At 41.0% G+C, this 16,109-nt stretch overlaps 2 protein-coding genes and 1 long non-coding RNA gene across 3 annotated transcripts in view; all 3 read left to right on the top strand.

Annotated features, from left to right (window-relative positions):
- The window catches only part of LOC126511021 (uncharacterized), a 43,814-nt gene that overhangs the window by 8,442 nt on the left and 19,263 nt on the right, over positions 1-16,109 (top strand). The window lies entirely within an intron of this gene.
- LOC126511012 (interferon-inducible GTPase 1-like) overlaps positions 1,750-16,109 on the top strand; it is a 33,623-nt gene continuing 19,263 nt past the window's right edge. Inside the window, exon 1 of the mRNA XM_050157830.1 lies at positions 1,750-1,823. The gene's annotated coding sequence lies outside the window, so the exon portion shown is untranslated. The remainder of the gene's footprint in view (positions 1,824-16,109) is intronic.
- On the top strand, positions 7,668-14,749 carry LOC126511013 (interferon-inducible GTPase 1-like). Its single transcript, XM_050157832.1, has 2 exons — positions 7,668-7,796; positions 11,834-14,749. The coding sequence occupies exon 2, from the start codon at positions 11,858-11,860 to the stop codon at positions 13,127-13,129; it is 1,272 nt and encodes a 423-aa protein (XP_050013789.1). The 5' UTR covers positions 7,668-7,796; positions 11,834-11,857; the 3' UTR covers positions 13,130-14,749.

Raw genomic sequence — 16,109 nt, 5'->3', positions numbered from 1 at the left:
TGGTGCTGGAAACAACCATTCTGGGTGAGGCATCAGAGGCCCAGAGATACAAACTTCATTTAATCCCTCTCATGGGTAGCTCTTAGCTTCTTTAGATGTGTGTTTCATTTGGAATACCCACAGAGTTTCAAAATTACTATGGTGTCATGGAGGGAAAAATGCAGGAGAGGGAAGATGGGATTTAAAAGAAAAGTGTGGGCAAAGAAGGGTTAAATTGAGCGGGGAGTGGAGTGAAAGTAGGAGGGCTAAATAACACTAAAGGATTTTCAAAATGTCACACGTAACCTATTAATGTAAAGGCTTCCTGAATATATGTATACACATATGAAAGAGACAATGGAGAGACCCTCTAATGGGGTAACAATGTCCCTGCTAGACACCACAGGGTAATAAATAAAAAGCCCAGACCCAAGAATTACTTAGCTTTTTTTCAACTTGTTGCCCAGCGATGACCCTGATCATTACAGGCCATTGTCAGTGCTCTTGGTCACCTTCCAGAACTCCACGGTAAGACCCTGTTAGTGAAAACACCACATTGCTGAGTTATAGGACATGGAGAAACCAAGGTGATACTGACCCAGAAGCTCCACCCCTACCAGTTATCTTTCACAGTGCTGGAAGGTTCTAGACAGAGTAACAGAGAAGAAAATGAAACATTAATCATATCCAGGTGTGAACTCTTTGAACAATAATAATGACTGATCAGATAAGAAATAACCACCAATATAATAGTAGTAAAAGAATGCGTGGTAGTAACCAAGTACTTCCTGATTGGATTACTATTTCTCCACAAGATGAAACCCGTATTTGGTACCATATCTAGGCAATCACCTAAGCTATGCTGGTCATACATTTTAGTGAGAAGCTACGACTATTATTCTACTACAGAACATACTATTAATCCATCTCCCAGTGATTTTCCATAGGTTAAGGCATTGATTAACCCTTATCATGGAAGTTCTTATTTGCAGTAGATTATAATCAATGTAGATATCCACAACTGATATAACAAAATGCTTAGAATAAGACATTGATAAATGTCCAGAACTAGATGGAATATACGTAGTTTTATTTCCAAAGACACAGGAAGAAAGAGTAAAAAGAGTGTAAGGGCCAGAGTCATGGATAACTACAACTACACAGTATCTTCTGAATGGCAGGGCAGCTCACATATGAACTGGCCGTGGTTGAGACAGCATGTGTAAGACCTGTAAAGTCCAGGCATGACCAAATCTCTGCCTTGACAGGGAAGCTGAGAATGACAAGAATTAAGGAACATGAATCTACAATGGTGAAGGAATAAGGTTACAGTCAGAGGGGGTCACATGGGTTGTTTCTTGGGTGAGACTATAATTGACATCTGTACAGGACCTCAATGTGTTGTGTGACTTTAGTTCAGGCTGCATTTGTGGAGTCAGGAACAAGGAAAATCAGGAAATTTATCTTTCAAGGGCTGTTTTCCAGCATAGTCAGTAAGACACTTCTTGTTTCTGTTCTTTTCCAAGCCCCATTCCATGCTGTTATTTTAGGAGTATCCGGCCTTTTCTGCCAAGTAAGGAAGAGTTGATAGAATGAAAAACAACTTTTGGTTTACTTCATTTCCTCCTCTTGGAAATGCAGGTGATTCCTAAAAAGCAGATAGACCCATGGTCCTCCGTGATTGTTCAAAACACACGGAAAGGGGAGGGGCAGAACCTAGAAGAGTCTGTATGTCTTGCAGATAAAGCAGGGGTGGGTTTCATGTCAAGAGACTGCAGCACAGTGAGCAGTGGTTCCTGCAGCTGAACTACAGTGAGCGCATACACTGGACTCAGGGTTCTCTGGTAAGTGGACAGGGGCACTCAGATCTAACTTGTAACCCTCACCATCTCTCTTCTCTAAAGAAATGGCAGGGAACAAGACATTTAGGAGCATACCCTGAGAGTAGGGATCCTCTGTTTGGAAACTGGGATGCTTTGGTGGGAGGTGGACAGGACTGCATCATGGATGGGCTTAGCCAGTTCTTCAAGTTGAGGTACTCCTTAGGGAAATGACCTGGATACTGATTTTGGTAAAATGTTTTAAACTATTTTGGCTTATTTCTTATTTCTGTCTCTAACAAGGATGGAAATGTCTGCTTCAAGTGATGGAATATCTCTGTAGTGTTAATGAGGTTGGTGTATCTCACCCTCATCTTGCTTCCTAGTTCAGGATATACTATTTAGTTCCTTACACCCTGATGCTCTTGCCCACTGAACCAGCCCTCTGGATAATGTTCTATATGAGTGCAACGTTTCATTTTTCCATGATTTTTTTACATATTTATTTATATGAATGCATATTATGCACATAGGTGGAGGTGAGAGGACAACCTGCCAAAATTAGTTCTCTCCTTACCATGTGGTTCCCCGAGATTGAACTAGGTTTGTCTAGGTTTGGCTGCAAGTATCTTTACAGATTGAGCCATCTCATTTTATTTTTTATTTTTCTTTAGTAAGTATCTACCTGTTGGGGCCGAGAAATTCAGGCCCATTTCCCACGTTATCTGAGGGTCAGAGCATTTGGGGAATAATAAGCATCAATCATTATCAGTCAGGGGGTGGCTGCCTGGCCTCTATTTGAAGTTAAGAAAGCTCAGCGCCATCCCGACAGGTGGTCAGGACTGCCAATGTACTTCTGCTCCTTCCACTGTAACTTATGAGATCACCTGGGGAAGGGGTGTTTTCTGCCTGCATGACCAGTGTCTGTGAGTCAACCCTGACTTGGGTCTTCCTGCTACCTAGGCAACAGAATGCTAATCATGGGAAATCTCAGGCTGTCATGTTAACGAAGCCTTTGTTACCTTCTCCCCCAGTTTACCTTAAGTATAAAAACTGTGGCAAAATAAATGCAGGTGATTTCAGGATCTGAATAATCCCTGAAACTCACTCCCAATACTGTCTTATGGTTCCTTTCTCTATTTTCCCACTCCCCTACCCTGGTAAGAAGTGTTTTCGTTGAGGCTGGTCCTCAACATCAGGAATGCTGGATAAAGTGGAATTTATGTTGTTGAAAACAGGCAAACTGTTTCTCAACGGGAGCATTCCCAGCAGCATGGGACAAGGTTATACTTGCTAAGCATCTTAAATTGCATTTGAAATCCTTCCCCACCTAGTGGGTATGTGAAGTTTTCATTAGAATTCCCCCAATGGTGACTGTATAGTCAAGTGATTATTAGACATCTGTGCTTCTTTTTGCTAATGTGTCTATTAGATTAGAAAATCGAGTTGCTTGTTTTCTTACTATTGAGTTTTAGGAAATCTTTATATGTTGTGCATAAGGTCTGATTCTTCATTTGTAATTTTTTCTCCAAATCAATAGTATGTCTTTTTCATTTTATCAACTTTCTTTCAAAGAAAAATTTGATATTTCTATTAACTTACTTTTTCTGCAAGGTATTTTGATTGCCTTTCCTATGTCTTCTTATAAATGACAGCTTTGAATGGTGTTCTGGAAGTTTTAATTAGTATGCTTCTATGGAGAACACTCATTTCTTTTTGGCCTAGTTGTGTTTTGTTTCTTTGTTCCTTTCTTTCTTTTTCTTTCTTTCTTCCTTTCTTTCTTTCTTTTTTTCTTTCTTTCTTTTGATTTGGGATTTGGGGTTTTTTCGAGACAGGGTTTCTCTGTAGCTTTGGAGCCTGTCCTGAAACTCACTATGTAGACCAGGTAGACGTCAGATTCACAGAGATCTGCCTGCCTCTGCCTCCCAAGTGCCGGGATTAAAGGTGTATGCCACCACCGCCCGGCTATTTTTTTTTTTTTTCTGCTATTTGGTACCCACAGAATCACAATTTCCCAAACTTCGCCAGTGCTAGTTGAAGCTGTTTCGAACTTGCTCCATCTAGTGGACAGCTTTATACTAGTGCGGCCGGCCGCCTATGCCACACTTTTCAAAGCTTTTGGTATGTACATACTGTTTATACAAAAAGCCAGATCATCTTAACTTGGGGCTGAGCCCCGCTGGCCTGGGACAACTTTCTGGAATTGTTTCCTTCAACCCCCTTTTCATGACTAATTCCCAAACACCTTCTTTTGCCCTGTGCGCCTTTCCTGGTTCTGGAAATAGAAACAAAGGCTTAAGCATCTGGATTTACTAGGGACTGAAGACACAGAGAGGGGAAAAACTGGGGACTTGCTCCTACGTGGATACAGTTCTCGGGTCAGAGACAAATGCTGCTTGTTCCCTCAGCTTAGGTGCCTGGCGCTGTTTTTTGGAACAAAATAAAGGGCTTCTGTTAGAAAACTACCAGCTGCAAAAAGCAGAAAGTGCCTCTACTTTAAACAGAGCAAGAAGCTTTTATTCTTTCTCTTCCCCTTGTGACAAAGGAAAGAGAAAAATTTGAGAAACAAAGTTAATTAAATGAAGGAACAAAGGAGAGAGTGGAGAAGTCATGGAGGGGAAGAGAGAAGAGCAAGAGATTAAAAGAAAATTTAAAAATTTTCTAACCATAGAAAAACTCATAACCAAATCAGTTAATATAAATAGAATAAAAATAAACTCTTTTTTAAAAAAGATTTATTTATCATTGTTATTTATTTTAGGAAAATAAGTCCCTGTTTATTTGAATAGCGGGGTAAAGGCCGAGAGATGGACTTTTCACCCTGTGGGACTGACTGGACTCCATGTCTGTTTACAGTTCCACATTTTGCTTTTTTGTTTGTTTTTTAGCATATATTTTAATTGATTTTTTTTTATTTTTCGAGACAGGGTTTCCCTGTGGTTTTGGAGCCTGTCCTGGAACTAGCTCTTGTAGACCAGGCTGGTCTCAAACTCACAGAGATCCGCCTGCCTCTGCCTCCCGAGTGCTGGGATTAAAGGCATGCGCCACCACCGCCCGGCTTTAATTGATTTATTTTTTTGAGAATTTCACAGCACATACCCAAATCCTATTCATTTCCCAGTCCTTCCATGCCTGCCTCCACCTTGTAACACTAGCCAATCCACTATCAACGTGGGAAAACCTAAGGGTAGGGTTCATGTGTGTTAATATGTCAGAACCTGACATTCCCCAACCTCAGCTCTCTACCTTCCTTCCTGATCTTCAACTTTACATGCACACTGGAATAGACATGTGTGCACACGTGCACATGTGAACACACACACAAATGGACACATGCACACATACAACACACAAACATGCACAAGCGCAGACACAAATGATTAAATAGTTGTATTTTTACTCTTTCCTCCTAATCATTCTAATAAAAGCTCAGGAAGTTGAGGGAATCTATGATCAAGTGCATAAAGCACTTGCCATGCATGTATGAGGACCAGAACTCAATTTCCAGAACCCACATAAATGCTGAGTGGGTGTCCAGCCATCTTGAACTCCCATGCTCAGAAGACAGAGAGAGTGGAATCATAGAGCAAGCTGCCTGCCTAGAGTGTGTACATCTGCAATCTCCATGTTCAATCGAGAGACCGTTCCTTGATGAGTAAAGTAGAAATTGAGGATGAGGCCCAGCATAAGCCTGACATGCCCACACATGTGTGAACATGCACACTAAACAGAGAGACACATTGTAAATATAAAATAAAATAAGAGGCAGGAAGTAAATAAAAATAATATCTTAGTGCAAACCTTAAAAGAGTCATGAAGCTCTCCCACAGGTTGTTAAAGCAAAAGTTGTTCTCCAGGAGTGGGGATGTCAGGCCAGAGATGATACCTGTGAATGATGCTGGTGCCTCCAGGGCTGTGACTCTGGTGAATCATTGCCACTCTACGGTGGGCTTTGCAGTGACCCAGCTGCCTGTGAGTGATCACACTGTGTTTGATAAATGTGCATGAGCTTGGAAGGAAGAGAATATGAGACAGACAGAGTCATAAATTAAAAAAAGAAATTTAAGGGTAGTAAAAGACAAGGAGAGTAAAAAATTTATAATGGGCCACCTAATGATACACAGAGTCTAGATTATATAATTATTGTGTTTTCTTTGAATTTTTCAACTGTTAATGAACTAACTGAAGAAATACATTTAATTGTGGGATCTGCTAAGCTAAACCCACATAAAAGTATTTAACTTCAAAATTCAGGTCTAAGGATATGTTGCTTTGAAAAAGAGATGCTTCTTTTGTTTTCAAGGAAGATGAGAAGATGTGGATTCCTTCTATGTTAATATGGTTTGATCGAAAAAGACCCCCTGAAACAGCTTCAAGGCAACAGGCTGAGATTATGCAACCTCACTGACTACTGCAGCCAAGATTTAACCATAATTCTAAACCTTCTCAAGACCACTGCACTCAACAATCAGCAGGAAGTAGTATAGAAAACTATACCAAAATTACTAAATACTGTCTATAAATGTTTGCTTTCATTTAAAAGGGGTTGCTTATAAACAGTTAATGGTCACAGTCAATCTCTTTCTAAAGAAAGATATGATATAAATATGAATAGGATATGATATGGAAATGAATACTTTACATTGATATGTATTTTCATTTATTGCTACAAATTTAAGGTAATTTCTTATACTGTATATTTCTTTCTATTCTTGTTTGAGGTATTATGTTTGTGTAACTCATTTAAAATAAAAGTATAATTAAAAATGCAAATTAAAAGTCATCTATGTAGTCAAATTGTAGTCATATTATACTACCAAAGAATGAACGTAATCACTGATCATACCAGTCTCTGAACTCTATGAACTATAATGACTGGACAGATAAGACATGGTCTCCAGTGTATCGGTGGCAAGAAAGTCATCCATGTAACTAATTGCTTCCTGATTACTTTTACTAGCTTCTCCACTAAATGAAACCCATACCTGGGCAAGAACTTAAGGCTAGATATATTATAGATTCAAGGTAAAAATTTCTATTGTTATGCTGTTAAATGGATATATTACTAAGCCAGCTCCTCTTGATTTATTATTATACCCATAGATTGAGGCATTTCCCAACCTTTCTTACAGTTTTTTATATTTGCAGTAGATCATAATCTATACAGAGACCCACAACTGGCCAAAATGCAGAGAATAAGACACTGAACAATATCCAGCCCTGAATGGAATATATATAATTCTAGTTCCAAAGGCACAGGGATGGTTGTTGAAAGGGAGATAAAAAGACTACAACAGCCAGAGTCAGTAGAGTAGACAGCTACAGTGAAACTGTGTCTTCTGGACACAACAGGGCAGCTGGATGTATAAGCTCACAATGGTTGTGACAACATGTGTAAAACCTGTCACGCCCAAACCACATCAAATGTGTGCACTGACAGGAGAGTTAAAAATGACAAGAATTAAGGAACATGAATCCACAATTGTGAGGAAATAGGTTGTGTCGTGGGTGATCCTTAACTTGGCATCTGCACACAACACCAGACAATGTGCTGTGTATTTGTGGAGTCAGGGATCCCAAAAATTATCTTTCAAGAGTTGCATTCCAGCCTAGTTAGTTAGCTGCTTCTCCGTGCTCTCCCTCCATTTCCAAGCCCCACATTTCACACCTGTACTATTTTAGGACTGTCCAGACTTTTCTGCCAAGAAACAAAGGTTTAATGGAATGAAACAACTGGTCACTTTAGTTTCATTTCCCTTTTCTTGGAAATGCAGCAGGTCTGAAAGCTACTGACCCGTGCTCCTCCGTGATTGGCCAGCACACATTGAGAGGGAGGGGCAGGGCCCTGAAGAGAGTGGGAGTCCTGCTAAGCTGTCAGAAACCTGCTTTCCACAGAGGAAGGAGGGGTTGGTTCATGGGAAGAGACTGCAGCACAGTGTGCAGTGGTTCCTGCAGCTGAACTACAGTGAGCGCATACACTGGACTCAGGGTTCTCTGGTAAGTGGACAGGGGCACTCAGATCTAACTTGTAACCCTCACCATCTCTCTTCTTTAAAGAGAAGATAGGTAATCAAACATTTAAGAACATATTCTGAGAGTATCCTCTGCTTGAAAGCTGGGAAGCTCTGCTGCGAGGCAGACAGGACCGCATCATGGATGGGGCTTAGCCAATTCTTCAAGTTGAGGAAGACGCAAAGGAAATGATTTGGGTATTGATTTTGGTAAAACGTTTCAAATTGTTTTGGCTTGTTTCTTATTCCTTTCTCTAACATGGCTGTAACTGGCTGCTGCAGCTGATGGAATATCTGCAGTGGGCCCGAGGTTGCTGTTTGTCATTCTCATCTTCCTTCCTAGTTCAGGGTATAGTGCTTAGTTCCTTACAACCTGAGGCCTCTGGCCTGTGGAGAAGAGGTCTCTCTGCTGGCCGCTTCTGCCATAGCTGGCTGCGGAGATCTGTGCCTGGCAAATCTTGTTCACTGTGGTTTCCTTTATTGTCAAGCAGGAGTGCTAAGGGTCTTCTCTCCATCTGTGAGAACTTGAGTTATGTCAGGGTGTGGTGACAGCTGACATTTAGGCAGGCTTCCCTTTGAAATGTTCACTGTATCACAGCCTTCTCGTTCCCTGTGTTCATATTCAGTGGAAAGTCCTCGCAGACAACTGTCACACTGGAGTCTGCATCACAGATCCAGGAGCTAGAGCTGTCAGAATGAGAGGGGAAACTGAAGATTAGAACAGCTTGTACACTTCAGGAACATTCTGTCTGTGACCTGTGGGTGACTGTTCCCTTCAACGGGAAATCAGGGAATGCTGTTTATTTAATCAGATTTGGCTTCCCTTTCAGGACATTCTCTTTACCCACCTCTTCCTGTCCTGTGCCTGCAGTCAGACTGAACAAAGTTCTACAGCTCTGCTTTCCTGCACAGCTGTCCCCATCTGTCCTGTAGATTGGACGGGGTGTCCTGTGCAGCGAGTCTGTATGTGCCTGTGCTTATACACAGTAGGATTCTAAGGACAGCCCTCTCTTGTGGTAGACTGTCTTTGAGCTCTCCCAGAGATTCCGGTACCCACTCTCTATGAATGTACTAGCTCTTCAATAACCTACTGGCCAGGATGGAGAGATGGCTCATAGGTTAAGAGCATTGCCTGCTCTTCCAAAGGTGCTGAGTTCAATTCCCAGCAACCACATGATGGCTCACAACCATCTGTAATGAGGTCTGGTGCCCTCTTTTGGCCTGCAGGCATACACACAGACAGAATATTGTATATATAATAAATATTTTTTTAAAAAAAAAAACCTACTTCCAGGGAAAACTACAGAATAGGCACAAATGTTTACAATAAACATCTAGTGTTTCCCTCATAGCTCTCATTCATTGCCTGATGATAAACCACCATTGCTGTGTGTTGGTCATAGAAAAGTGAGCAAGACAAAAGCACATTCTGATACCTGAGGCTCATTATACTCTGGGAGGCTGAAAGCAAGTGAACCCAGACGAATGCACATCATCTGCCAACAAGTGCTGTGTAAAGCTGGAAAGATAAAGGATGGTGGGTGATAGAGGCAGGTGGGATTTTATATCTCAATGGGGATGGCAATGCTAAAGCATGCCTAATTGATGCACAACCTAGATGAGGGCGGCTAAGTTAATAGACCTGTGGTTCTGGAGGGGAGACCAACAAGGAAAGGAAACAGTCATTCAGTACAAAGTTCTGAGATGAGAAAATAGCCCACAATACCAGGGTGGCTGTTATTCAGACATGAAAAAAACCCAGAAGTGTAATAATAAAGTACAATTTATGTTGTATGTAGCATCTTTACCTAATTAACTTTCCCTGAGGGAAAGTAGTATACTAATGGTACATCTCAGAATTGACATGACCTGATATGACTTCAGTGTCAATGGGACAACTCTGGCTGATCATCCATGCTGTTGCAAGGACAATCACAGGGAATACAGTAATGTCAATGACATTATCAAAGTTGGGATTGAGGAGGTCTTGAAGAAGATAACATAGGAGGGATGATCAGTGTGAGTGGAACTGGAAATAGAGCTTAAGTCTGCAAACCAATTTGATATGGGTGAGACAGGAAAAGGCTCCAGGGTGACAGTGGAGATTTGCTGCTTTCTTAACTAATAGTAATAGCCATTGTGCTGCCATGGGAGGTCTTGTAGACAGGTTTGTGGATAATACAGGACAGAAATATGATATCTGAGCTAAAAAAAATTACCCAGCAATCAAACTCAGTTCTTTAGCCTGGTATTTACCCCCTGAGTCATCTTGCAGAACTTGATATTCATTTTTTGAGACAGGGTCTCAAGTAGCCCAGGCTAGCCCTTAACTCACAGTTTACCAAGGATGACCTTGAAGTACTGATACTCTTACCTCTACTTCCTGAGTACCAGAATGACAGAGATCCACAAGAACCTGCATTTGATGAGGTGCTGGGGATTGAGCCCAAAGCCCTGTTCATTCTAGGAAAGCAATTGACCTATAACTGCAGGGCACAGTTAGAGTGCTTTCGGAACATGAAAGTTTTAAAAAGAAAATAGTAAATCTATATGACTGAGGACCCTGTAATAGTGTATTGAAGAAATGGATATTAACCTGGACTTTAAGGATAAGAAGTTTTATATTATTACAAGTTTATATTCCTCATGGAGGTGAGATAGCTCCAAGTCATTAAAAAGACAGAGGGAAAGTAAATCTAGAAAAATTAAGAAATATTTCAGCCAAATACAATAGTTGGACTTAATGAAATCTTTTGGAAAAATCAAGAAAAACTGGAACATTTATGTGATCATTAGAGATTTGGCATTGGTTAAACAATAATATCAAATATCACCCATTATTATTTATTTTTCAGTGTGAAAAATTAGATTCTGTTAAGTTTCCATTCATTTGAAAGCACACACTGTAGGAAGTATGCACAGATGAATAAGATATTTTGGATTTGTTATACAATACTGCAGTCAGGTTAGATACAGTACAATTGTTCGTGTTTTTATACTTGTTGATACTGGCTAAAGGACTCGTGGATTTTTATATGATTTTGCCTTGCTTTACTTCAGTTATCAAATTTTTGTAATTAAGGGTCTAATTGGGAGCTAGTAGAAATTTATTCTAGATTCCTTTTATTGCTTTTATAAACACCAGGAACAAAAACATTTTGAAAAGCATATTATTGGGGGGGGGCTCACACATTCTGATCACAGTCCATCACTGAAGGAAATGAGGGCAGAAACTCTGGAGGAGCAGAGGCAGGGACAAGAGGAGAATTTTGTTTGCTGACTTGCTCCCCATAGTTTGATAATGCTTTCTTAATTTACCCAGGACTGCCAGTCCAAGGATGGTACTATCCACAGTGGACTGGCACTTCCCACATCAATAGTGAATCAACAAAAAAATGTTCCATAGGCATGCCCCAAGTCCAATCTGATGGGGGAAAATTCCTCAAATGAGGTTTTCTCCTCCAATAGAACTATAGCTTATATCTACTTGACCAAAAGAAAAAAAAAATCAGCACAAAATATCCGGGAACTAGTCAATAACAGAATGTAACTAAGTTGGCAGCACAGTGAAGCAAAATAGTGCTAAGAAAGAAGACATCTGAACCAAGATTAATAAAAGCTCAGGGTCAGAAATTGGGGTTCAACCTGAAGATTCGAAAAGCAAAACAGTCAGCCACTGGCTCTTACCTTGACCTCAGTCTGAAATGGCAATCCTGCCTCACAAAATCTCAGAATGAGACCGTGTGTTGAGAGCTGTTTTCTCCTGTTTTATAATCCTCTCTAGGACTGGGATTAAAGGCTTGTACCATTATTATTAAAGGCATGCATCGCCTGGTTTCTATGGCAACTAGTGTAGCATCTAAGATTAAAGGTGTGTGTTACCATTTCCTAGTCTGTAAGGCTGACCAGTGGGACTGTTTTACTCTCAAATCTTCAGGAAGTATTTATTTATTGAAGTACAATTAAAATGCCACTACAGGCATCTTTGATCTTTTGTAACTTACTCTCCCTTCCTTCTTTCAGTGACTTATTTCTTTAATCACAATCATGGGTCAGTCATTCTCTTCTACATTTGCGAATGAAGACCGTGGAGATTTGGAATCCAGTTTCACTGCATATTTTAATAATACTGAAATAGAAAACGAAATCATTCCTCCGGAAATCATCCGTTCTATAAAAAGGTCTCTGAGAAGAGGAAATGTTCATCAGGCACATTACATAATCAGTAATAGATTACGAGATATTTATTATGCCCCAATAAACATTGCTGTGACAGGAGAGTCTGGAGCAGGGAAGTCCAGCTTCATCAATGCCCTGAGGGGAGTTGGACCTGAAGAGGAAGATGCAACTCAAGTTGGGATAGCAGAGACAGCTATGAGGAGAATTCCATACAAGCACCCCAAAATTGAAACGTTGACGTTTTGGGAGCTGCCTGGCATTGGAACTATGAACATTCCACCAAAATATTATCTGGAGAAAATGAAATTCCAAGAGTATGACTTCTTCGTGATTCTTTCCGCCACACGCTTTAAACTACTTGAACTAGACCTTGCCCAAGCAATCAAATTGAAGAGAAAGATTTGCTACTTTGTAAGAACCAAAGTGGATGCTGACTTACAAAATGAAAAGGAATCCAAACCATGTACCTTTGACAGAGTAAAGACCCTGCAGCAGGTCAGAAGATACTGTGTGAACACCTTCATTCAGAATAACATGGATGCTCCACCGATTTTCTTGATTTCTAACCACAATTTATCAGACTATAATTTTCCAGTCCTGATGGACGCCCTGATAAAATTTCTTCCTGCTCAAAAGCACCACAACTTTATACTTTCCTTGCCTAATAATACTGAGGCTGTCGTTGACAAAAAGCACAAATCTATGCAGCAGTTTATCTTGTTGGAAGCCTGCCAGGCTGGAATTTTGGCTACTGTTCCTACAGTGGACATCCTCATGGATGAAGTCGAGGAGTTGAAAGTGAAGTTAAACCACTACCGGGTCCTCTTTGGACTAGATGATGAATCCCTGGAAGTCATGGCTAACGATTCTCAAGTGCCTGTTGAACAACTGAAAAAAAACATTAAATCTCCTTATTTGTTGGAAACTAAGAAAGAAGAAACATTGGGAGAAATGGTTTTGAAATATGTGGAGAAATTTGCCTCAGCTAATGGTGGGCCTCTTGCTACAGGGCATTACTTTGGGAAAACCTTTTACTTACAACTTTATTTCCTTGACACAGTGACTGAAGATGCCAAAGTTCTCCTTAGAGAGACATATTTTAAAAAACTAGTTCAAGCTCAGCTCATCCACAGTGACTGACCAGGACAAGATCACAAGATCAATGGTGAATACAATAGAATCACTAGATAAATTCCCCCTCTTATATCTTTTCTTTCCACTAACCAATCCACTATCAACATGAGAAACCTAGGGATAAGGGCCATGTGTGTTAATATGTCAGAACCTGGCAATCCCCAGCTTCAACCCTCTACCTTCCTCTCTGTCTTTCAACTCTGGTGTGGGAGAATTGTCTGTATCCTGTCAATCATGTTTTAAATAAATGCTGATAGGCCAATAGCCAGGCAGAGAGTATAGGCAAGACAACCAGACAGGAAGTAGAGGCAGGGCAATGAGAACAGGAGTATTCTGGGAAGAAGGAAGTTCTTTCTGAGTCCTGTCCAGACACCGACTAAGCAAGATGTGACCTGTCCCACTGAAAAAGGTACTGAGCCATGTGACTAACATAGATAAGAATAATGGGTTAAGCTGGGCGGTGATGGCTCATGCCTTTAATCCTAACACTTGGGAGGCAGAGGCAGGAGGATCTCTGTGAGTTCGAGACCAGCCTGGTCTACAAGAGCTAGTTCCAGGACAGGCTCCAAAACACAGAGAAACTCTGTCTCGAAAAACCAAAAAAAAAGAATAATGGGTTAACATCAGTTATAAGAGCTAATACGAAGCCTGAGCTAATGGGCCAATCAGTTTATAACTTATGGAGACCTCTGCGTGACTTTCTTTGGGGCTTACCAGCTGTGGGAACTGGGCAGGACAGGAACCAACAAGCAGGCCTTCATGTTACACAACTCCACATGTACACTTTAAAACACACATGCACAGACTCACATACAGACACACACAGTGCCATGTCGTGCACATATAATGAGCAGAGCTCAATTTCCAGAACCCATATAAAAGTTGAATGGGTGTGGTAGGCACCTTGGACTCCAAACTCAGAAGGCAGAGAAGGCGGAACCATGGAGCAAGCTGGCTGTCAAGAGTGTGAGATAACTGAAAGTTCTAGGTTTAATTGAGGGACCTTGTCTTGGTGACAAAGACCAGAGAGCAATTGAGGATAGGATAACATAAGCCTGACATACTCACCCACACACGTGAACATGCATACCACACAGAGAGACACATTTTATTTTTTTAATATTTTTATTCGTTTTACATACCAACCACAGTCTTCCTATCCCCTCTTCCCCTGCCTCCCATAAGCACACCCCAATTCACTCCTCAGACATGCTAAGGCCTCCCATGGTGAGTCACCAAAGCCTGGCACAATCAGTTGAGTCAGAAGCAAGCCCCTCCCCTGCCAGAAGCAAAGACCTGTATTTTGAGGTCTGTATTTTGTTTACAGTCATCTTAAGTTCACAAGTAAGTTATTCCTCTCTGCAGGGGAAATTCTGGGCCTAGGAAATCAACCTGGTATCTTATCTCCTAATGAGACCTGCTGGCCCCAGGCTTTTAGAAACAATTAGCATTTTCTTTGTTAGTCAACAATCACAGATGCTCAGTATTTCCTTATCAGCTAGGGATGTCTCTGAACCTGAATTCCAGTGGTCCTGACACCTTCCCCTCCCACTTGCCCATTTTTTATTTTTTCATTTTTTTATTTTCTTGCTGTAAAACAGCTTCTGAGAAACAATAAAACACGACTGGATCAGAAAACCTGTCTTGCCATCGTTTCTCCTGTCACTTGCCCTTCCATTCCTCTCCTCTAGGTTTACCAGGGACCCCAGTTTGTATCCCTCTAGATGGGATAGATTGCGCCCAACGTGGGGCTCGAACCCACGACCCTGAGATTAAGAGTCTCATGCTCTACCGACTGAGCTGGAGATGGATGTGAATCTACTTTCAGTCTTCTACACGTTGATGTCTAGTGAGGCCAGCATCATGAGTTAAAATGCTTTCTTTTTCCATTCTTCTATCAGTTAGACAGACTTACACCTTATAAGGAGCTTAGCTTACAAACTTTTAATTAGATATTCAATGGCTAAAGCCCTAGTTCTAATATTCTTATGGGAGACCTTGAGCAACTAGGTAAAATTCTTAAAGGGAGCAATGAGCCAATTTCCAATAGAAAGCTTATAGAAGCTGCCAGACAGGTAAAATATAGATCAACGGGTTTGGTCTCTCAGAAGTAATCTGTACATTGTCTTAGTTTCTTTCTCTGTTGATGAGAAGAAACACTCACTGTCAGAACACCGTCCATGAAGGAAGCTGTGTGAGGAGATTGTTGAGAGCTTTGAGAAACTCTAAGTACACAAGACAAAGCCTCCCTGGCCAAAGCCACCGTCATACCAGCTAGATTAAGACAGGTCCCCTTGTATCTGCCACATTGTTCTCTTCCCATTTTCAATCATTCCTCTAGGAATGAACGCCTCAGTACAGCTGGGGAGGAACCTGCAACTAGAAAGGCTTTGCCTTTCATTTGAGGTTTGTTTGTTAGTTTGTTTGTTTGCTGCTGGTAACAAAGAACATGGACAGTCCATTTCAGAAAAAAAAGGGGAAATAAATTCTTATATAGTATTTCCGGGAGTGGGGTGAGTATCAACTTTATGTGCAATATAATTGAGCTTTTGAAGACTTGGTGTAAGTCAGGGCTATTTGGAAAGGGTTCAGGTATAATGTGTCCCACAAGAAATACCAGCATCACTTGAGCCTGTTTGGAGCTGCAGTGAAGTGATGGCTATGGCCCCAGGGTCTGTGGCACCAAGGACTTAGTCTCATATTCACTCTTAAGACTCTGGGGAGTAGAGAAAACAAATACACATACACCCACAAAAAAAAAAAAAACACGGAATGCACAACACGCACAGGTCTGTGACTCAGATATTGGGCTCAGTAGCTCATTTAAGAAGGGATGTGACAGTATCTCTGTCCCTGGGGAACAGAGACCAGCATTGTCACAGATCTAACAGAAAAGAGATGCTCCAGAGACTCACACATGGTAGAACAGAACTCTATTCCAAAATGAGTTGTAGTTGCCAATAAGACAGTATTTCAGACCCACAGT

The sequence above is a fragment of the Alexandromys fortis genome, unplaced genomic scaffold, assembly GCF_014885135.2.
Source record: "Alexandromys fortis isolate MF-2015 unplaced genomic scaffold, M_Fortis_MF-2015_v1.1 scaffold_94, whole genome shotgun sequence".
In the NCBI taxonomy this organism is placed as follows: domain Eukaryota; kingdom Metazoa; phylum Chordata; class Mammalia; order Rodentia; family Cricetidae; genus Alexandromys; species Alexandromys fortis.
Note: the sequence above shows the minus strand (reverse complement) of the source record. Positions and strands in the feature narration are given on the sequence as shown.

Coding starts and splice junctions, on each gene's coding strand:
- LOC126511013 (XM_050157832.1), top strand. CDS start 11,858: ATGGGTCAGTCATTCTCTTCTACATTTGCGAATGAAGACCGTGGAGAT.